Here is a 24302-nt window from a genome sequence, read left to right as displayed (position 1 = left end):
TCCCACCATGATCATCTTGACTGCGTGCTGTACGCTATATCCATTCTTGGATGAAGAAGACAAATGTACAAATTTTTTTTTTCACATATCCACTCATATGGATTTCAGGACTTTATTGAGCAATAAAAAATATACACCAAGGAAAATATCATTTTCCCTTTTCCCCAAAATGTCGTTCTTCCATCTCAAAATCTGATTAAACACTTACCCATGATCCAAAGTGACGGAATGAAAAGAAAAACAAAACAAACAAAATAATTGTAGCGTAGTCATTTTAGTTCAACAGCTATAAACCACGGGGACAGTTTGAAAGCATCTCTGTTTATATTGTTCACTGGAAATTTGAAAAAACGGACTTCAAACTGATTTGGTTTGAACAGCAGTGAAATCACAGACTAGGTCGTCGCATCCGAGTCTGCCTCTGCGTAGAGTTCTGCCAGTTTCTGGAACTCGGGCCCCCAGTTGTCCAGGTAGTTATAATCCTGCTCTGATTGCGTGGCGGGAGTGTCTAAAGGGCTGATGGATCCCGTGGGTGAGCCCTGCCCCTCGTAAGCGTAGGTCTGGAGGGAGTCGTAGGGCGGCCCGCTGGTGTCCATGTCGGCCTCCACCAGTCTCTGCTTGATGAACTCGTGCACGTCCACCTCGTCCAGCTCCACCGACGCAGTCCGGCGGCTGCGGGGCCGGGCGCAGTGTTTTCTCGAATCCGGGCGAATGTCCCGTCGGAACTTGAGCTCCTCGGCGGCGGCCGGGTTGCGGAGGGCGATGATGTCGAAGGCCTCGGTGTCCTCCTCGCCTCCGCCCTCGTCATCGTAGGTGACCACGTTCTCTCGGATGTCCTCCTCGGAGATAATAAGGGGCTCTTTCTTGCTCCGCCTCAGTGTGATGAAGAGAACCACGATGACTGCAAAACAGAAAAGGAACTTTGTATTAATGCTTACATTTAAGAGAAAGGGAAGTGCTGATGATGAGACGCAAAAACAAAAACATTTAACAAGAAATATGAGTATAAACTGACTTATTTAATAGTTGTCGACAAAAGTCGGACAGAAAGAAAATTGCTTTTCCCAACAATTCAATATACAAACCGCTCAGCAGAAGAACATCCCATAACACAGATCAGCTCAATGTGGTTACAGTGATCAGCCGTGTTTTCATAAACAGCCAACCGAATGAACACAATGTGAATATTTATCCGATTTTACATCAGGACAATAAAACTAACCAAGCGCTGAAGAGTTGTAAATCAATAATACGCATTAGCCGACATTAGCATTGGCTGTGATGATTGTCTGAATGCAAGCTGTTGGAGATGATGACAGTGTACACATTATCATCATCTGCTGAGCAAATTTAAAACTCGCATCCAGCCAAAATGCAAAACAGCCTGTAAGTATAAAGCAAGCGTGTGTCAGCATATGGAGGTACGTCTCGTGTAATTATCTTTTAGTTAAATGTGAAACCGGCGATAGAAAGAATGCGCCGGTTGTGCCACATTAAAGAAAATATAACATATAGCAGATAAGTAGCTTACAGAGTGAAATATCTCTTCCAACTGTTCATGAAGTCGTGAAGCCGAGTAATATTTGATGACATGCTACAGCTTGGAACTTGTTCCCACAACTAATGACACTGATACTTCTCTGGGTTAATGATGACCTCTCTGCAAGATGTTAACACTAACATCTGTTTAATAAAATGGCGTTAGCGAGGGAAGTGCATTTGTAGAGTAGTGCGATATCTTAAAGGAGTTCATTATGCTGCATTAAGAGAGACGAGCAAGCTAGATCAGTGCTCCTGCTGAGGCATCGTTGCTCCACCATCATCATCACATTGCATTGATTATTAGCAGAAGGTGATTTGAATGTTTTCGGCATCTTGGCGCTCCACATCAAACCGTTATAAATGTGCTATTTTTATCTAACCAGCAACACCCTACTGTGTGAGATCAGCCTCTCGGGATGAGACTCCCTATAGCGAGTACTCCATACAAGGTGGTGGATTAAGAGAAGGGGGAAGTTTCAGATTTTTATAATGTCAAGGATGCAATGAAGCATTTGGCTAATCTACTGTATTCACTCAAGCATTACATTTTCTATATAAATATATATATTGTGGTGACTATGGCATATTAAACAGACTATAAAGCGATATCAAAGAGAAGAAGTAAGCTTCAGAGCAGACTTAGATTAAAGGTGCATTGACACCAAGCTTCAGCTGTTTAGTCCAACACTGAAGCCTTTACTCCTTCAGTTCACCTTCAGGTGAGAATAATCCCACACAAACTCTGGTAGTACTGCATGAGTGGACCAGACAAGATTGATAATGCAAAAACTTGCCCTAGTTTTGACACAACTAAGGAACCTAAACCAACTACAGTGAAAGAAATACCCCCATTCATGAGGCTAATCATGGACAGATGAAGTCGGAGTATGCTTTAGGGCGGGGCCACGTTGAGATTGACCAGTCGCTACCCTAATCGAGCCGTGTATGGTGTCTCCACGTCAGTCCTCCGCTGTCCAAATATGGTCACTTCCATTCATTGGTTGCAAAAAGCCAAGATGGCGGCGGCCGTAATCCAAGATGGCAACGGCCAAAACGTCGAACTCAAGGCTTCAGTACGGCAGTCCACAAACCAACGGGTGATGTCACAATGACTATCTTTCAATTTCTAATGATTTTGTGCAGTATTGGTGCATATTTTCCCCAAGAAAGATACAATTAATCAGCGTACCTTTAACCAAATAGGGAAGTTAATAAGTTCTGTGACCACAGGGCATATGCCCTCTTTGTCCATCTGATAATCCAGCCCTAGGTATGAGCACACAGATAGCCAGCAGTTATGTTAATAATAAAATGAATTAACGTAGTCTGGATTCATACTTTTACAGCTATTTCGTTTTAATAGTTTAACTGCAGGGCAGATCACTGCAACTCCTGACCTACCTGTGAGGCCACGGGGCTTTTTTTCTCAAGCCCTGATTGAGTTGAACTTGGTTATAATAGGAAACTAAATGTAAAATGCAACAAAGTACACTTTTCCATTATGGACTACAATTTGTTTGACTGTACCCTAAGACACCCCGTATGACTTAAGTAATTATGCGCAGATTTATCTATCTACATATATTTCATTGTTCAGTGCGGTTCCTTGCCTGTGGTTTTAATGAAACCTGCACGTGATTAATCGACGTAAGAAACAAAACAAATTCTCTTCACTCCACCTGGTGCACTGGCACTGCCCGATTGGGGTTAGAGAGGGTGAAAACGCAATTTGTCTGGGACGGTGTTTATCGCTCGGCTTGTTTAAAGCGACCAATTACACAATGCAGGATGTGAGCACGTGCAGTGTGAGCTGGGTCAATCGCAGTGAGCAGAACTAGGAAATAAAGAATTGCGTTCTTCTCGTGCTGCAAAGTCTTTGTCCACTTCCTCCTCCCACTATGTACAGTTCAATACCTCACTGTTTGGAGGTAAACGGCCTGAATATAAAGACTCAGTTAATGCACCTTTTATTATTTACCAGCCTCTTGTATATTAAACTGCACTTTCCACAGTTCATAATCTACTTTTATTTGAATATTCCCATCCACTGTACACACTATATTACACTCTCTACATTAATGCTCCCTCAATGGTCCATTCAGGTCATTTAATTTGCCTCGCCAAGGCCAGTTGAGGTCTAGCTGTTGCTCGGTACACCACTTATAGCATCTGGGGCATTATCTCAGTCTACAGATACCGATTTGCTGCAGCAGAAGCCGTTGCAGGAGTCTCATTTATGCTGCATTTATCCTGGTTATGGAGGAGTGTATCGTCAAAGGATGTCTCTAATCCAAACAAGAGGCCATTCCATTTGAACTTCCCGAGGCACAAACCTCAGTTCAAGGAGAGCCAAACTTAAATAACACAAGGTAAACACTGAAAAGTCACAATTACAATATTTTAAGTCAATCTGTCTTGAATCAGCGGAGCTTTGTTAGCGGCTATTCATCAATAACATCAAGTCGACTAAGACTGCAAGGAGGAAGAGCATGCAGCAAAAACAAATGAGGAATGTGTTTATCCACCGTTTTATAGCCGCTCCTTTGAACACGATCTGGTGCATCTCATTACAAAAGACGAGACAAGTGTAACCACAACCTTAGATCACTATTTGAATCTGATGTATTTTGAACACGACCAACTGACAATCTCTTATCTCTTGAGGTGACGGGTTACCAGACCTCTGTCCAGCAGCTGAGCTATGTGTGAGACACTTCCCTTGTAACTGGAAAGTGTGAATCTAAAATGCAACACACACAAAAAAAAAATAGGTGATCTGTCTCTCCCTGTTTCTATTACTCTCTCTCTCTCGCTCTCTCTAGTATCTGCCGTGTGCTGATGATTAGGGATTCAGCGTGTGTCTCTCACTCAAGCGTTCGTTCCAAACAGTGGTGATGGCCTTTTGTTCGCCTCAGCCAGAGGCTTTGGCGTAGAGGAGGAAGACAGGCAGTATGAATATGCATAACCTTCACGCACTAACGTCCACAGACAATCACCGAGGAGAGGAGGGGAGAGCGGCGACGGTGAAGCCGTGTTATTAGACAGTTTTGTGCAATCATGTCCTCCTGCAGTGTGGTTTGCAGAGGAAGAAATTAGTGCGCGACGTCTCTCAGTGTAATTTGACAGGAAGGTTTGTTGACTTTGGTTTCTTTGATCTTGGATTTTGCGCCACCTTCCAGACGTTTTCCACCCGTAAAGCCGACCGTCCCAACTTTAAAGTGTCCGAGATCAAATTCGCAAGTTTATATATAATCATAATAGCTGTTGCTGCAAATATACTGGTTGCTATAGCAACAAGGCACGCACATTCATCGATTCAGGGACGTGTGCTCCGGCTGCCGCAACGAGCTGGCAACATGGATGCCACCCCGTTTATTTTTTTCCACAGTATTTCTGATGGAATCATATATTCATGTCCGTCACACATGAACTCGACGTACAGCGGCATCTGTGTCGGCTGTCACCACGTTGCTCCACGCCCTCTAGTCACAACTATGCGATGACAAACATGTGCCGGGCAGGGAGCGACGGGGAAGAAGATTCAGTTGAATTGCAAAAGAGCAGATTTTAATTGAATTTCAACAGATGTGATTCAGGTCTAATGTGAGTTTCTGATTGGAGCTGCCTGCCTGCACATGAATCCAAGCTGCTCTAGGATTCACGGCCGACTCCCCGACCACTGTAGGTTTTTTCTCTCAGTATTTTTTTGTTGAAAACAACTCCTCTCTGAATCATACTGACCCTGCAATCTCCATTCCACTCATCTTTGTCCTTCCCATCTTCTTTCTAGTCACCTCTCCTCCAGCCTCCTCTGTGTCCTCCTTCTCTTCTGTCCTTCACAAGCTTTTCTCTTTCTTCCACCTCTGCCCTCTTCAACTTGTTCTACCCTCATTCTTCATTCTACCTGTGTCCTCGCGTGTCTTTTCATCCCTCTCTCCTCCTCTGCCCTTGTCAGACCCTTCCGCCCTTCTCTATGGTTCATCTCCTCCGTCCATGCCCTCAGGATATTTGCCCCCGGGCGGCTCCCCCCTGCTGCAGTCCCTGCAGCGGCTTTTCCAACTTACCCAGCAGGATGACGATGCACAGCAGGATGGCTATCAGAGCCCCCGTGCTGAGACCCGCCGAGGAGAGGAACGCCTCGCCTTGGCACATCCGGATCCTCCCGTGGCTCTGGCACGGGCACACCCGCAGGGTCAGGGTGCTGGTGCCGCTCAACGACGGCTCCCCGCCGTCCCACACCATAATGGGCAGTTCATACAGATCCTGGGTCAGGTGGTTGAAACGCCGCCGCCTGGCAATGATGCTGGCTGTGCTGTCTAAAATGAAAAGAAAACAACTTGTTTAGGATAATTAGACCCCTTGGCTAAAAAGACTAATTGATGGTTTGCTTTGTCTTCTCAGCGAAGCCTGCAATTACCTATTTATAGAGACAGACATTTAGGGTTAAGGGTGAAAAAATAACAAAATCCAACCCACAATATATTCCATTTTGAATTGGATCTTTTGCTTTTGAAGTATCTCAAGCTGGTGGATTTCTTCCCGTGTCTGACTGTGGCTTCCATGTGTGCCGAGGCTAATTATTATCAAAGGTGTTCGTTTACTATTTAAATGTGCTGGAAAACAGCAGTTCACCTTGGCCTCTGCAGAAACACGTCTGTTAATGAAACTTGTCGTGTAGATAAACAGAAATAAAAAGGGCTGAATTTGTAGAGAAGTAAAAGCAAACAAGAGGGACGTCGAGGGGAAGGTACGATGAAAAGAGGAGGAAGCAAATGAGTACACAGCTGCAACACAGGGGCCGGTTGTGTTACTTGTTATGTCTGTACTCTCTCCCGGGTGTTCACTTTAACCCCTGAATGACAGAACCACAGCAATGAATGTGATGAAACAACTCTAATTGGCTTGAGCTCATATCAATATTCTCGATGAAAAATGTTCTGATTCCTTCAGAATGAATGTATGCCACCACAGGGATTCTTGTTTACATGTGTTTATGTTGGGATGTCTGCACAGCACTCTACTTTCCAATGTCCTACATACTGCTGTAGCTGTATTGAAACAGCCAAATGTATTTTGACATCAGTACATTGTGGAACTACAGAGAGATTGTATAAATAAGGGTCTCAATACATATTTATGTATATTAATTGTGTATATGCTAAAAAAAAACATCCAACAGTGAGGAGCATATCGAGCTTCTGTATGTTCAGGAACAGGGGTAACAACACAGCTGCCATTAGCCACCTGGTGGCATATATATCGTCCAGTTGCCCACCGATTCAAACCACTTCCACCGTAGACTGTTTTGTTCACCAGCACCACATGAGTGCCAGCAGAGAAACTTTCTTCAAGGACAAACCACAGACATGACCAATGCCAACAGGATACGGGAGAACAGCTGACTACTCATTCAGTGCACCTGGAACTCAAATCTGTGTTTGTACACAAACAGCAATATAAATGAATCAAAGACGGAATTTATTTTTTGGAGCTTGAAAAGAGGCCATTTCAATTGAGGAGAACGTTAGAAGATATTTACTTTACTGATATTACAAAGTAAAAGATGGGGATTTAATATTCTAACAGTTGATTTCAGGAACTACTTTACAACTGCAGGAACTACTTATGTATCATGTAGCTATATAACATGATCTCATACCTACTTACTGTATATTTTGCTGCTATGGCAGAAGCCCCCAGCGTTATGCCATTTGCATAACATCTTGATGCTAAAGGGTTGCGCTGGCTAACGTTGTGAAACGGTAGCGGTTAGGTTTAGGCACCAAAACTACTCGGTTAGGTTGACATGCCTTCATTTGACTCGGTGTCAAGTCTCTCCCCTACGTTGCATACTAGGTCCCTCTGAGCGTCTGATAATGACGCATATGGATTTACAACGGAGTTCTTGGAAGCCTGGAGCATCTCACAGTCTCACGTCTCTTTTCCACTGTACGTCTGTGGGAAATAGTCTTTTTGGGCCCAATGGCGTCATGTGATGGAACCGGAAGTTGTTATTTCATTGTTTGGCCACTATGTCGAAATAGCTTTAAAGAACGTCGCTCTTCCTCGAGCAACTAACAACTAACAAAGCTGCAAAAAGATCTGCTGATTTTAAAATGTCTCTTTTCCAACATTAGCTAAGGATGTTCATTATTTAACCTGCACAAAAATAGCCCCTGCTCAGTTCTTTCCTTTTTATAACAGCACAGACTAAGCTCATTTTGCACATGTTAGGATCGTTCAACACTTGCTAAGTAGCTTACACCAACACGTAGGCCATCACACCACCACTTCACACGCCGGGCTGGACTGAGGGTTTACCGTTTAAGAATCTAACATGCAACGCTCACTGCTACGTGTACGCTCTTTTGAAAGGGGTTATCTCAGCAGGAGATCAGCAGTCTGTATCTGCAGGGCGTCCAAATAGCTTTAGCCTGATGGACTACATCGAGCACTAACACAGCACAGAATTCAAATCATCCCTGTTAATTGAAACGTATGCCTAGGTGATTCAAGGAACCTGGATGACTAACTTGCGCTTCCCATGACTGACTCACTAGAAACTTGCATATGACACGTTGATATATAACTTCCGAAAAAATGCTGAATCGTGCACAGGGTAACCTTTTCCCTTTCCATCCAGCGAAAACACCTCCGTCGTGCTGTACTTTCGCACTGCTGCTCAGAGACCTCGCCTCCCACTCCAATCTCTGCTCCATCTATGAATAATTACAATGATCGACAGCTGGAATGACAACACGTACTTCAAGCTTTATTAAGTCAGACTCGCAGTATCACCGTATCAGCAAGCAGATGGGTGGGTGGTGGTGGGGGGGGGGGGGGGGTGGTGGTGAGAGAGTGGAATGTGAGAGATGCAAATAACAAGGAAGAGAGATGGGGAGAGGAGAGTGGGGTGAACGGAGGAGGGTGTGTGTGTGTGTGTGTGTGTGTGAGAAAGTGCCAAAGAGAGCAGAGAAGACGAGAGGCTGAGACAGAGAGAGACAAACAAGCCATGTATACGTGTGGAGTCGGCTGTCACTGCTTTCACACAGACCCGAGGCAGCGCGGGTCCTTGTACAGACCACAGCGAGGAAGTGCACATCAATTATGTCATGCAAACTTCACACTAAACCGCCTCTTCGTCGCAGGTGGGAGCGGGTAGAGCTGCAGTGTTCGCTGATTAACGCCGCAGTGAGATGGACCATCAGCAGCCACGTGGTGCCCACATGTGAGGAGAGACTGCAGGAGTTAGCACAGCAACAGGCTAACCGTTTGTTGTGACAGCTCTCGCTACGTGACGTTACCCGCGGCGCCAGGTGACCGCCCAGGAAGTGAGGGAACGTATGCTTTAAAGAGCATTTCACACTTCGTTGGGAATTATCCTGAACATTTAGATCTGTGCTATTTTGCACATCACTAGCAAGCAATTTTCCTTTTTTATCTGGTTTCTATCACATATAAAAAGATATATATTAATATTCGTAATATGTTCATGGTTCATGTTTTATTTTTTACTTTTCCCAATGCACTTGCATGCATTCACACATGGATTCGTGTCTCTCCATCTCAAGGTATAAAGTTCAGTGAGATTTCACAGCAGCAGATAAAAAAGTTGTCGGAAATGCAAAAATGTGACAATTTTAGAGGAATACTATCTGTATGGAGTATGTATCTGTTGTCACTAAACTTTAGTGACATTTAAACTTTACCCTGAGGAACGTGCATGTAGAAACATAAAATATCTGAGTTACAGTATGAATTGATAGAATAAAATGCCCAATTACATTGAGATTTAAGACATTTGCTATATAGTGAATGCAGATATCTTTGTTGAGGAGCTGACTCACTGTAAAACAGACAACCAAAAATATATATCGACAATGGACACGCGATGCAACCACGTCTCTACGGACTTCACACTTGCCTACGCATGCACTTAGCTGGATTCCTTGTGAACTTTGGTGGGTGTGTGTGTAGGTGCCGCTTACGGGATTCAGCACGAATCTTCTCTCCAGCTGCCAGTCGGAGCACGACGGAATGGCACTATTTTGGGGCAGACCAAATTCTAAAGGTGGTGTCGTTAATGTTTGGGGATGGCTAACTGACCAGTCGATCTTTGCAGCTCTAAAGCACTAACTTTTCCCTAAATCCTGTTTCAAAGTTGAAACTGGCTGTTGACTGAGTGTAGTGGTGACAGAAACTATTACAGAACCGCCCAAGATCAGCACCTGCTAGCCAAGAGTTACCCACTATCATACTGACCAAGCTTTCTAGCTAAAGATGTAGTTTGCAAGTCTGTATTAGACTAATTATATACAGTAGAATAATAACATTGATAATACATAAGTTATACATAAGTTGGTTGATACCACACAGAACAGGGCAAATACATATACCGTCATAAGTCTAGGTATTATTATAAGACGGCTCTGAATATTGATTAACGGCTCAGTGTTGTTCAAACATTAATATCATTGTGTGCCGAAATAAAAAGGCCTTTCATGCAGAAAATTACAAACAGCAGATCAAGAGACAAACATAACAATCTCCTTTAAAAGAAGCCCCTGCGTTCAATACGGATTAGTCCGACTCAGTAAGGCTTAACTTAACAAAACATGCCGGCAGTGACGGGCTGCTTTTTTAAATAAAAACACTTTGTTTGCCCACTGCATTGTTTTACAGCATATTCACACTGTCACAGCATGACACGGTTGTTCCATAAGGTTGTGTTTTGTGCATTTGAGTTAATTCGGGGTCGGCCTGTACATTTCTGCAGTAACAATTAAAAGAGGGCTGCAGAGTCCTATTATGCTGCTCTGTTACGCAGGAACAAATGGCTTCACAACGGCTGCCGAGGCTTTACTGCACACACGTGAATACAATTTATATAGGTTTAACTTAAAATCATAAACAGTAATTAGAGAAATATCTGACCTTTGCTTGAATAATAAGAGGAGAGCTTATCATATATGTGAAATTCTGACAATTGCCAGCTGTTTGTTCTTCAACGTTTGACAAAAGCAGCACGAGACAAGCTGCTCTGCCCTCTTTGCACAAATGATGCTGCTTCAGCAGATAATGGGTGTTTGGGAATCAAGAAGTACACCACCCATTGCATGTGAAGGTTGAATGACATAAAAGCTAATTAAACGTCCCGCATATCCATGTCTTGGCAGCGCTTCTTTTAACACAGCTGATTAACTGTGATATTATAAGTTCCTCTGTATGCACACTGGAGGAAGATGCCTTCAGATATCAATTGATCTACTTGGCTCATTTAGAGATCATAGCCTCCGTTTAATTGCCTTTTTAGAAGCAAATGTCATCTCAATGTGACAGATAACGAGATCAAAGCAGCATTCGTTGTAAAGTAGGCATAGTCAAGTTGAATATATTTAAAAGGCTTTTAACAGAACAGGTTTGTCACAAAGTGCTTTCCTGGAGCAGCTGAGCAGAAGCACCCCCCTTGTTTTGCAGCTTTAATGGTGCCTAATATGCTGTAGGAGTTTGACCTGCGTTTAACGTAGCACATCCAGCACTTCAAATGCATCAACGCATCTTCAAGACTACTCGGGAGCCTTGGCGTCATCTCCGCAAACAAAGATCACATGAAGAGAAAGGCCGTGATCTAAATCGAAGGACTGAATCTGTCTTTTCTTCTTTTAGCTCAGAATTGACACTCGACGGCTATATTGATCTGACTCTGCTAAACAGCTGGAGCTGTTACAGGTCTTTGTAGGAAAAGCACCAATTATAACAAGATGTTAGCTTTTAACACATCTGATATGGTTGGAAGTGCGGAAAATAGCTTCCTGCAAATGATGCTTTAGTTAATGGTTTCTTTTAAAAGTCGTGATTGTTAAATTACCTGAATTAAATGAGGAATCAATTTGTTAGTTAACAAAGAAAAAAATGGTCCTCGTTAAACATATCGGAGTGTTTTAAACTAAATCCTTTTTTTTCCTACAGCAAGAAAATGCACACAGAGTCACAAAAAAAAAGTAATCCAACTTTCATTAAGATCCATTGTGAGCAATCTGTAAGTGAGGAGGAAAGGAGGTCATGAGAGAGTTAGTTGTGTGAGTGACTGAGAGGGATTTTCGTCAGTTGCACAACAACAGAGGGAGGTATTAGGGGCTGGCACGGAGCAGCTACCAACAGTTGGTCGGCTGCAACAGCAATGAAAGAAGCTGCTTGGAGTGCGAAGGGCTTACTTTAATTATCAGACACAGCAGTCGACAGCATGGTGCATTGTGCCTCTCTCTCTCTCTCACCCGGATATTGTGAAGACAGCAAATAACTTCTAATACACAGCGGCTGTAGGACGCAGCATGACTCCGACACCTCTGTTGAGTGGGAGTTCAAATGCAGGATCCAAGGGACTGAAGATGACTGAAGTAGTGAGAACTCAGGAGTTCAGCGGCTTAACATTAAGAGGGAGTTTGGTGTTTCGAAAGTGCGGATGAGCCAAGAGGAATTAAAAGGGGAAAAAAAAGTGATATGAACCATTCTAGGTGGACAAGGAATTATACATGCAAGACATGAGTAGGCAAGCAAATTACACAGCCCAACAAGTCAGACATGTAGCAAATAGGCTAAATGCTGTAATACTGTCTCTGTCGGGCAGAAACAAGAAAAATGTCCAGGAAAGTTAGGTTAAAGAGTGCACTTGATCAAGGCATTGAACTGCTCCAGTGCAGCTACTCTGTGGTCAACAGAACAAGTTGGAGGCTTTACTGGGCAGCCGCCTCCCTTTCATCTGGTCAACTAACCGTCTGAATCAGATCATGCTCTTTAACAGCTTTCCTGGTTAAAGAAAGGAAGCCGTGGGAGGAAACATAATTATCTCAGGATCTGTAAGTGACATGACCTTTTTATTCCAGAGGGATCATCATCTTTAACACCATGGCCTTCATAAAGTTCTCTTTTCTTCACACTTCTCACTGACAAATTATTTTAATATGAATCGTTTCTTATTTCCATGTCGTGATACATAATCGGCCCATCCCACACGGGATTACATCACAGATGAGGAAAGAAAACAAAAAAAAACCAAGATCCTGTGGGATGTTATGCAGCAGGAGCTAAATCCAAATTGAAAAGCACCATTACTCAAACAGCATGAACCAAGAAACTGCGATCAATCCTTCAAGAAAGAAGGCTTTCCTTCCAGAATTGCTTTGGGAATATTTTGCTGCAGATGACTACGCTGAAATAAATCCAACAGCTTTTGAGAGAATCACTCTGCAAGAGTGGGGAACGTTTTCAAATGCCGGTATTTGGGTTGAAAATCTGTTTTAAGAGTTGTATTTGCTCCGTGCACTCAAAGTAGACCGGCCCAACCTGTCCAAAATGTATAACCTGACCACCAGGCGCTTGTCTGGAAGGCCTGGCTCCAGGAGGGTGCCCTGGTTTTCATGAACCAAGCGGACCTTTGCAAGACACTGATCAATGGACTCTGGTCCCACATATTTGTCCTGGAAGATCCGAGCAGAAGCTGCCATCAAAAAACCTGCCGGGATCGCGAGTTCTGCAATTTATTATGTTAAAATCTATTATTAATTCTAAAGAATGAAAGAGGGGGCAACAGAAGCACCGAATGACTTCATCACTGTGGCAATTGTTGTTGGTTGAGTGTCTTCTTTTTCGGTATTGGCATCTATTCGTGTTCCTTCAAGTCCACACTGTGATTCTGTGAACACGGCATACGGCAAATCAGCGAGAAAATGTTTTGCAGGCAACAGTGGAGGTGTTCCTCCTCATGTTTCTCAGGAACATTCTAGACAGACGAAGTGACAAAGCGAGGAAAAATTCCTATTTTTTTCACATTTACAAAAAAAGTCACACCCAAAAAGAGGTGTTAAAATAACAGCGCGGCGTTCTCATTTTTTCAATTCCCCACGGGGAACGAGGGCTTCTGCAGTAGGTAATGAGTATAATAACAGAAAAATATTATACTTAATATTTCATCATCTACACCCGACAAATATCATCACACTTCCACTTCTTCAGAGCTGCTCGACCAGGTTTAACGTGTGTAAAACAGAAGCAAACTGCTGATCCAACTAGTTCTACGTTTTCAATCTAAAAGCCTGCTTTGTTTGATTCATCCACCCCTCAGGAGCGGAGGTGGGCAGGAGGTGAGGGATGTCTCTAAGTGCCACTTACATGAACGCAGCAAAACTTTCCACTGTAACTCAATGTAGGCAAGGCTTGTGGCTTGTGGTGGGAAGCAACTGGACCAGGGGCTAAACAGACTTATCTCCTATTATCACATTGATTTTTGTGATCTCTCTTCCTCTCTGTTTTCTTGCCTCTCTCATGGCGCAGAGATTCATCTGGAGTGCAGTGAACTCCCCCTCTCAGTGGGCAACTGTGAGATCTTCGGGCTGAGAGCTTTTAAAAAGCCCTGTGATTGCAGACCGACCCCGGCGCTCAGAATTCACCTGAGACTGAGATGGAGGAGGGGAAAGAGGGTGGGGGGGGATGCTAGAGCGGTTTATCCATTTGACAACATGATGCGCAAACATGCCAAACCTCCATTGCTCTTGTGTTTTATGAGAACCGACTCAGAGGAGATCCTGGTGGCCCCAGGTTGACATAACGCATATTTTCATCGCGCCTCCTCGGTATGAGGAAATCCGTACGGCTTATTGGACTTTAGAATGTGACCAATGAGGATGGAGTCCTGCCCCGAAGGCGGTGTGCAATACTCATAAGAAATGCAAACAAACAATATCGATCACTTTAATTACCTTCGTTGTCCTTCAGGGTGAAGTTGGGATTAACTGGTAGCAGGCTCGGCAAAGCGAAGGAAAACCGCTGTCCGTTGGCAAAGTCGTCCTTATCCACCGCTGTGACGGTCTGGATCACCTGTTGTTCAGAAGACAACACGCATTCAATCAGTCGCTGCACCATTCGGCAGAATCATCTTTCGCTCTAGTTACAGGCAGGACAAGGAGCTGATGTAGTTTATCATGCATGTCTTATGATTGGTTGATCATAATTCGTCAGAGTCCAGTTCCTCTGACCTACAGACAACTGGTCTTGCAACATTTTCTCCTCCTACCTAAACACTCTCAGGGCAACCTCACTGCCACTTTTGTCAGCTTGCTCCACCTAATTGGTAAAAGACACAGTGAGAGCAGGTAGAGAGATGGCCTTGAGAGAAAAACGACCCGATGGCTCTGTCACCACAGGGAGTTCTTATCTGCAATGTGAGATTTGGGGGGGTGTTGTGCTCAGGACAGGAATGTCACCGGCGCCGTGGTCCTGATGTCCTTCTGAAAAACGTATGCCCATCGGCCAGTGGCCTTGATGCCCCGCCTGCTCCTCTGCCTCTTTCCTGTCAATACTGTTTGTAGACACCAAGTGTCTTTTGTTGAGATTCTGAGCCTGGTGTGAACCACAGGAAAACCGGGCAATTTATGACAGTTTAACGTGTGCCGCTGGAGCTGATCACAGCCGCTCTGTGGGTAGAGAGGGTTGTCCTTTCAACACAAAACACGACCTGCTCTAGCACCTCAAAGATCGATCCCCAGCTCCTACTGTCTGCATGTCGTAGTGTCCTTGAAAGAGACACTGAACCCCAAGTTGCTCCTTGGATGCTTTACAGCAGCCTACTGCTGGATGGATTAAATGCAAAAGGTCACATTTCATGTATGTACCTCTAGTGTGTATATAAGATTATTGTAATTATGTTCAAGTTCTATAGACAAACCAGACGAGCCACAGTGCATCTCAGAAGCTAATCCGCTAATCTCTAGGAGAAGAAATGCAAGCATTCACCCCTGTTGCACACGCACTGTATATGAAGTATATAATTAGGAGGATGAATGTGTTCTTACGAACTGGAATCTTTCATATCTGGACTTTCAGGCGGCTACAGCACAATAAAGTAGTAAATAACAACAATAAACAACTTGCAAATATTGGTCATTTGTAAATATATTTTAGAAATCTGATATGTGGAATAAACTGAATTTTAGTATTAAAAACAAAATCATCCATAACCTTTTAAGTTAAATGCATTTCTTCCATGGACGTGAAGTCATTGTTATATTTGATGGCCTTGCTGCGCTGGTATTTGGCCTTTGTTCCCTCAAAGAACACCAAGTGGCCTTGTGGTTGTGCTCCTGGTGTACTCGCACAAGCCTCTGACTTTAACTGTGCAGTATCAGGATGTGCTTTGTTGGGTGCTTGAGGTTCCTTATGTGGATGTCGAAGGTTGACGTGGTGCCACTGGTGGGAGCTTTGTGTCTGAGAAGGTCAGAGTTCTCTATCTTTCAGGTAATACTGGCGACAAAGTTAAGTTGTGATCAATTTGTTTTCCATCAATGTGAAATAGCAGCTAACTGCCACTTGATTAGTCTTAAAAACCAGGATAGCGGGACGTCTAGAAAACCAGAGTAAGCAATGCAATTGTCTGTTTGCTTGTAAATGGCTGCCTGAGGAAACATCACCACATGATTGTTTCCTGAGTGGGTGCAAAGTGGTTTTCCATAATGCAAATTTTAGGTTTAGAGGACAATGATAACAGATGTCTTAAGAAACGTGTGAGCTCGTCTGGCTGCTGGTGGTGGGTGTAAACGTGCTGTAGCACACATCTAGTATTTGCATTAAGTAATTAACAGTTGCAAACTGTTGAGCGGTACAGGGCTGTAGTTGTTGATTCCTCCTCTCACATATAGGTCAGTGCATTTAAAAGTGCTTCACAGGTTACTGAGAAGCGGGAGATAAAGACGGAACAAGTGTGGAAAGTGAAAACAACAATGCACTCAGAAGAATAAAATGATAACACTTTGATAACAGTAACAGTAGTAAAACAGCGTAAAATAAAAACTAGATTAATAATAAAATAGAATACAAATATACAACTGAAACAGAATAATGTAAGAACGAGTGTGTTTCCATCATCCATTATGCATCAAAGGTCTGGCTGAATAGATCAACAAATCTGACCCTAAATCAGTTCTTTTCATCATTTACCTGCAAACACGTCAATCTCAATGTTGACAAATCTTGAACCTTGATTTCCAAATTTTTAGAATCTGAATTAAGTCAGAATGTGAATATTGTAAATCATTATACCCCTGCAAGTTATACGTATAAGGTTAGAGTTGCTTTAAACACTGAAGCTATGTTTATGTGGATTTATAATGATGGCCTTATAATGATAATAATGATGTGTGTTAATTTCATTACATTACATTACATTACAGTCATTTAGCAGACGCTTTTATCCAAAGCGACTTACAATTCAGAGTCTATCACATTTCTACACCGTAGGCACAGCTACGGGAGCAATTTCGGGGTTAAGTGTCTTGCTCAAGGACACATCGACATGCGACTAGCAGAGCCGGAGGCGGGGTTCGAACCGCCGACCCTCTGATTGAAAGACGGCCCTGCTATCCACTTAGCCACAATCGATAACAGAGCACCCTGGAGTGTGTTCATGTGTATCGCCGAGGCCGGCAATCAAAGACGAAGGGAAGCTGTGTTAGAGGTCATTTAATTAATTAATAGTTCCATTTTACTGGAGTCCTGTTGCTATGGCTGCCCACAGTTTAATATATCTTGAGCCCTGATTTACTGCAGAGATTTAACTCTTAATTGGAACGAGGTGTTTTGATGGACACCTGCCAACCAATAGGAAATATATGGTATGAAAATTTGGATCCAAAACATTAATGAGCAGCTCTTTTCTTTCACATAAGTTGTCATTTGAATGTTGGTGTGCCACTGTCTCATTCGACACATTACAATCATCCCCACTTAATCCCCTGCGCCGAGAAACCCTGAGGCTGTAACGCAGCCTTAATTCAAATTTAATGCAAACCTTAATTCAAACGTTTCTTCCACTGGCTAAAAACTATTAAAAATGTATTTAGTTGTGTCTTCCCGCTCTTTACTCCATCATCCTTTGCCGAACTGCCCTTTCAGCCATTTCCATGCTGCGGATTGCTCTATATCTCAAAAACCTTCTTAATTTGAATGAGTCAAAGACTACTGAGAACAAGTTGGAATGAGCTTCGATTTAGAGCTGTCATGGTTTGCCGCTGAGATACTCATTTTGAATGAGGGATGATCGAGCAGCTCTCCCCCAATGCTTACTGCTCAGCTCTCAGTGAGCCACCCAAAACTGCTGAGGGAAACAATAGCTGAGTGCAGAATGCATGTAGTCAGTGCATCCGAGGTGGAACTTTGAGGCGTGCGAGCGGTGTAGAGAGATGTGAACGTGCGAGCGGATAGAGGGCGAGAAAGAGACCAGAGATAGGTGGAGCATATTTTTCTAGGCGAATCAGAGACGCTCACCTGTCCCGGCCTTGAGCTCTCGCACACGATGACCTCCTCGTCTGTGGCTATTTCTGGCGGATTGTCGTTCACGTCCAGCACCTGGACTGTAACGGGAACGTGGCTGAGAAGGCTGGGGTTGTCTGTAGCAGAGGGAGAGAACAAGCGACAAAGAAGATGAAAGTCAAATGTAAGCCTTAATGACAAAGTAGAGCATCGACACTGCGATTCCAAACTGGGACACGCTGTGCTCTTCTTCTTAGGCTGCTTATGGGTTTTGTCTTAGACTCTGCCACTATAAAATAACTGAGGGACGCAACGTTGCAGAAGGCAATTTTGTATATTAAAGCACATCTGATCGTCTTCATGCAGCATTTTCGTGTCCCAGTTGGTGTGCTGGGTTGTGATGCATTATTTGCCCCTTGCGCTGCATGAGCAACTCATGAGGCATGTAAATCAAACGACCTACCTTCCTTCATTTTAACATAAAGTGGCAGCCTTAATGGCAACAAAATAGCCCACTAATTCACTGAGGTACGTGAATGTAGTTTGAATTATGATTTGCACTCTTGGATTACGGTTTTTATTGCGGTATATGCCATGCGGTGGACACTTATATCCGTAAAGCATTGCAGTGCCACGAGGGCAGTAATGTCAAGCGAAAGTGCTCCTAGAAGTGGGAGAGAAATGTTTAGGTTATTCTGCGTTTGAATACAATGAAGTATAAATGCCCTTGAGGCCGACGAGTCGGCTGGGAGGGGTGAGACTCAGCCTCATAGGAGGCTTCAGCCTACTTTGAGTTATCTTCTGCATTTGTGCCCATATGCACCTCTGCGTCGCTGGGTGAAATAATACATCATTAATGAGAAGATGATTAAATACTTTTTGTTATTTAAGAGTTGTTTGAGACATTTTTTGAGTTTATAAAATACCTGCAGCGGTCCCACGGCAGCGGAGACGATGTGGGTGTTCAGAGAGATGATGTGCGCATTAACGCACGGAGCACAGCAGAGTAGCTACAGTCATTATTCAAATCTCTTTTTTTTCGCTACTATTTCCAAAAATTACATGTAAGGGAGCTTTATTCATAAATTTGTTATGACACAACTGTCACTGCTTCCCAAAATCAATGACGGTGAGCAGACACCCTTCATGCGCTTCAGTTGCCACCAACCCACTGAAGACGCAAATAATATCACTGTAAAAGCGGTTGGCTATCAGCGCTGAACTGTTTTTGCAACAAGACTCATTTTCATAGAAAGGAGGGGGATTTTGCGCCAAATTTATGAATATTACCTGAAATAAATACGTGCATATAGCACAGGAGCAGGCAAGTTGTGCTTGGCAGTGCAGTTAAGGATGCATTTTGCCATTTGAGACTCACACGGTTTCTTTTTGTCTTATTTGCAAAAGCTGCACAATCCTTGAATTTGCCCCTCGGCGTGGTAAAGGTTTCCCCTGATTTTCCTCTAGCTTCTGTTTGCTTTATCTTTTGCATAACATTTTCCATAGGTGGTATATTTTCAGCGCCTGAAGGTCTCACATTGCACCAATAAATCAACAATACAATTCAGTCACATATTCATACTTTTAATTCACTCATTCCCTACAGTCGATCTACATCAGAAGGTAACACTGTGTGTCCTTGCTCATTCAGAGTTGTATAAATGTATTGTTCCATTTCTGACAATGTCTTGGCCTGTAACTGTATCCCTGAATACTAAGGAGAGGAGATAAAGAACCATTAGCATGCAGCACCTCTGTCGGTCGGCAAGACATTTGCCTAATTGTGATTACAAATTACCCAAGTCACCCGATAACAATTGTTGAATTTAGCCGGGCCTGCATTGATTTAATTAATTTTCAATGTAGAGAAGGACATTGAAACAATTGGGACTAATTTGATTTTGGAGTTAATTATAAGAAAAATACACTAATGGAATTTGTATACATTCTAATCAATATGCAAATTAACTCCTTCATCCTTGTTTTCTCCAGACTTTAATTGTTACTTTAGCTACTAACTCATCTGTTATTGGGCTGTGTTTAAATACCTTCACAGAGTATTAGTGTTCAAAATGCTATTGAAACATCTTGCAGCTCCAAAAAACGGGACAAGTATAGGAAAAGTGCACTGAACTGCACCATGCTTTTTGTCTCTTCACTGTGATCCTTACATACAATTTAGCAGACTAGTTAGAGTCAGAGGAATGAGCAAAAAGAAAGTAGAGACACTGAACTGGTTAGCTGAATAGCTGCAGGCAACAGCAGTTATTGCAGTTGTAAGGGTTCGAACGCTTATGCCCCTTGTTTTTCTGCATTCTTTCCAAATGTGGAACGACTGAAAAAGCCTCTCAATCATTTAGTGATTCGCCCCTCAAACACTAAACCTGCACAAGTAAGACAAAAAGGAAGGGTGAAATGCATCCTTAACTTTGCTGCCAATCAAAATGGAATTCCATGCTGCTCCGTATTTAATACTTTTGCCCCAAAATTGTCTAATTTTGTTATGCAAATTAGCCTCTTTACAAAAACATTCCGTTAACTGAAGCACATTAATTGAATCTCTCTGTCACGTTTACATTCCTTGTCTGAAGTTTTGAGGATTGCCTCGTCGGCCAGGCCCTAAAAAATGCCTTTTTCTTCTTCTCTCTGCCATTGTTCTGCCATTGTTCTGCCATTGTGTACTTGCCGCGAAGGCGACATGGGCAATTGCAATCAGCTGCAAAACTGAGAGCGTGACGTTATATCACTAGCGCAATATATTTTGCGGTGAGTGATGCACAACACATGGTCCTATCAGCGGCCGCAATCCAGTCTTTGTGAATTCGCCTACGAGGGTCCTGCAGTGGATGTGTGTCCGTTAACACGGTTTCCTGTCGAAGTGAGTTTGATCAAACCAGTGCAGGGAATATCTAAACTGTGCTGGTGGTTTTATTATGTTGGTAGCGGAACAGTGTGCAGTGGAGATTCATTAAGCCATTCCTTTCTATGGATCGCTCCTTTTGTTGATATTGATTTTGACTCCAATTTTACACACTATGATTTTGAAGCCGGACTGCTCTGACTCTACGATCCCCTCAGGGTGTCTTGTTATCTTGTGGGGAAGGTGGACAAAAAAGCCTCTGGGTAGAACTATAGCACCTATCATTGCTTTTGACTTTCTAGTCTTTAAATCATGCTGTCGTAGCACAAAGCTCACCCATTTTCAATGCAATTCTGATAATGATTTACAATGTCTTCCATTAGCTCGGGGCTAAACAAGATGAGTGTGGGAAGCAAGAGCAATCTATTTTAACTGCTTCTTTTAGGCAACTGGATAATAGCAATTTGTGCGTTTACTGCAGTGCCCGAAGGTGTCAAACATACTGCATATCCTGGATTTTTAAATATGTATATGTTAGAAGGTATGCACAGCAATTTTTAATTCCAAAATATATAGATTATTCAAAGATACAGATCCTCTAAACATGATGAAATTGTGTCTACAATTACATTCAAATTGGGATTTCATAAAAGCACTAAGGGAAGAACCAGAACCTTTTTCCAAGTCTCAAGACTTTCCTAAACTATGCAAAATGAAAAAATAAATCTGTTTGTTCAACAGGGAGTAAGAAGAAGCATGTCGACATGGCAAGACATTCAGGAAAACCATCGTCTGCTCACTCATGAACACTCACACGAGAGCAAACAGACGCGGCATCACGTTGTAAACATTGTGTTTATGGAAAGCAACCGGGGTACCTACCAACCTCCGAGGCCATCACAGTGATGTTGTGCCAAGCTATGTCTTCTCTGTCCAGAGGCTGCGTCGTCCGTATAAGTCCACTGCTTTCATCGATTCTGAAGTACCTCAGTCCTTCCTCTTTGCTGTCCAGGATGTACCTATTAGGAAAGGAAAACATGATCGTATGTATCCACTCCAGAAGCATTCTTTAAAAGTAAACACAAGAGGTCATCAAGATTTCAGTGTAGGCAGGTGGTGGTCTCCAGTACGCAGATTTTTCTTGATTTACTGGTTGAAATATTTCAAGATTTTCAGGTTAGACTGAGCTACAATGCTTGAGAAGTTGTGTTTTTTACTATATTTTTATTTAGTTTTATACAATATGTACCATTGATTTGACTGCACTGCTTCACATTGAATCATACAGTAACTGTGATGCAGTTGCAACAGCGATTACGTGTACCTTTACAACTGCTTTATGCCCACTTTGAACAATAACTTCTTCAGGTCTTTTGACCCACTTTAGAGCCACAGAGGACTGTGGTGGAGGGCCCCTTTAAGTCCAATAGTACTTGGTTAAATGCCTCCGGTGCAGGTTCTTTAACCCATGGCTTTAGTTTACCAATTGCACTGAGGCCTTAGAAATCACATATTCACTTACTTTACTAAATGTATATCAAACCAGAAAACAAAACCTTACATTGAGGACAAGAGATCCAGAAGACCAAAAGCGTGCAGTGAAATGAATAAAGTGCAGACACAGCACAAGTCGAAGGGGGATGTTCTTACGCTGCTTTAATTTCTCAAAGTCCTGCAGCACACGGAGAGAATAATTCCCGCTGCTTTTAAATGGACTCTAGGTCTTGAAATAATGTTCCGAAAATACATATTTCTAAGTCAAGAGCAATTATCTTCAATTTTTAATAATGACAAAAGGCGATGTTCTGCTGGCAGTGTTTGCACTGTTGTAATGGCTTTCTAGCAACGCTGTTATCCAACTAGAAGCAGAGCAGCCTGTGGCATACAAAGCAGAAATGGGCTCAGCTGCTCCCCTCATGAGTTCAAGCACGAAATGAGCATTGACTGTGTATTCCCTAATTTATCTCCTAATGACCTATTTACACCTTTAATCCGGCATTCACTCATTCTCCTGTGTAATATAGTTAAGTCGACAATTTTCAATTGGCATGAGAGACGGAAATGGTATAGGGGTATTAATGCCAGGATTGCATTTATTTGAAATAATAAACTATTTTCTTTTTAGCTTGGATTGCTTACAAGTGTACCCAGCAGCCTCAGTAGAAATGCTGTCATGATTTATTAAAAGCTCAGGCTCATAAGAGCGTGAAGGCTTTCCAGCAGTAAGAGAGTTTAGGTGCTAAGCATTTGCTTTGTCAAGATGAAAAACTTGTTTTTTTTTGGCTTGTAGGGGAAAAAAACAACAACACTTTAATTACTGCTTCTGGTGATGAAACGTACTTGTTTTAAAGTAAGATTATTTAGTGATTTATTTTCCTATTTCTGTAGGAAACTAGAACAAGTACAAGATGTGTTGTATCGTGTAATGATTACTTTCCAGAAATATCTTTTCTTTTCTTCAGTTAACGTCAGCTTTTGGCATCAGATGCCCTGAATCAAACATTTCTTCCGTAGCTAATAGCCCCTTACTCTGGCATTCTGGGAAATACAGTATAAAGAATTCAAACTGAAATACAATATTTGTTTTGTTTTCATTGTAGCCTTGGAGTGCACTGAACATCAACAGGACTAAAAGCCTCCAGTACTGCAGCCCAGCGAGGTGGTAATGCTTCATACACAACACAAAAACAAACTTGTTAGCTGGACACAAATAGGAAAAGCAACTTTTTGGTACCTTTTACAATTCTCAACACGCCATGCAGCCCTCGCATCAAACAAGCTGACTGGTCAATCTAACCTGCAGTTAAGAGGTGTGTAAGACGGAAATATAACAAACTATTTGTACTCTTGTACAAGTGTTCACTGGAGTAGCATGTTTTAGCCTCCATCTCTTTGTCATTTTAAGGTTAAAATGTTAAACTTGGAATCATTAATATTTGTGTTCAGGTGGACTTTCTCTTTAATGCCCTTACACATCAGGGGTGGGCTTTTTTGTGCCATTAATTGGCACACCAATGTATTTTTCGAACTATTGCTTTAGTACTAAGTACTTTCACATAGAATGCCAAAATAACGTAACAAAAAAAGCTGCCTTTTCAGAGCCAGGTGGATTTTTCTGAGCTTTCGCACCGTGAATAAAGGCAACAACAAATCAGGTTGTGAGTATTCAGGACGTACACTAGTGTACAACAACCCGGAGGCTCCGTAGTCCAAACTGGGACAGCAACGTTTTGTACTCCTTTTAACATTTACAAAGGCAGCGCAGACCAGATCCACTGTTTACGTTCATCCTTTCACACAAAAAGCCCGACATATAAAGTACACAACGCATAGCTGTTTACCAGAGGAAACTAAAAGTCAGTCAGAGCATTTCACCCACAGGAAACTCAATAAAATAGCTTAGAGTAGCTCTGGCTGTACAACAACTTAGCTCAGACAGACTGCCAGACGCTGCTCTGGTTCAAAAGCATCCCAGTAGGTGGTTCTCTGCCTACGCAACTCTATTCAAACCTGTTATTGAAAAAGTGCTGCAACTGTTGCAAACAGCAGTGACGCCGGGGTATTTCCAATTCTTTGCATTTCATCTTCATATTTTCAAAAT

At 42.7% G+C, this 24302-nt stretch overlaps 1 protein-coding gene across 1 annotated transcript in view; it reads right to left on the bottom strand.

The window, feature by feature from the left end:
• Positions 1–395: 395 nt before the first annotated feature.
• The window catches only part of LOC142937401 (cadherin-18), a 57120-nt gene continuing 33213 nt past the window's right edge, over positions 396–24302 (bottom strand). Inside the window, exons 7-11 of the mRNA XM_076080298.1 lie at positions 21584–21720; positions 17857–17978; positions 14298–14415; positions 5607–5858; positions 396–901 (exon numbers count right to left, since the gene is read on the bottom strand). Of these exons, the coding sequence (XP_075936413.1) occupies positions 396–901; positions 5607–5858; positions 14298–14415; positions 17857–17978; positions 21584–21720 (1135 nt within the window). The remainder of the gene's footprint in view (positions 902–5606; positions 5859–14297; positions 14416–17856; positions 17979–21583; positions 21721–24302) is intronic.

Source organism: Anarhichas minor, unplaced genomic scaffold (assembly GCF_050575085.1).
Source record: "Anarhichas minor isolate MPS153535 unplaced genomic scaffold, ASM5057508v1 ptg000074l, whole genome shotgun sequence".
In the NCBI taxonomy this organism is placed as follows: domain Eukaryota; kingdom Metazoa; phylum Chordata; class Actinopteri; order Perciformes; family Anarhichadidae; genus Anarhichas; species Anarhichas minor.
The sequence above is the reverse complement of the archived record's forward strand: the minus strand, read 5'-3'. Positions and strand labels throughout refer to the sequence as shown.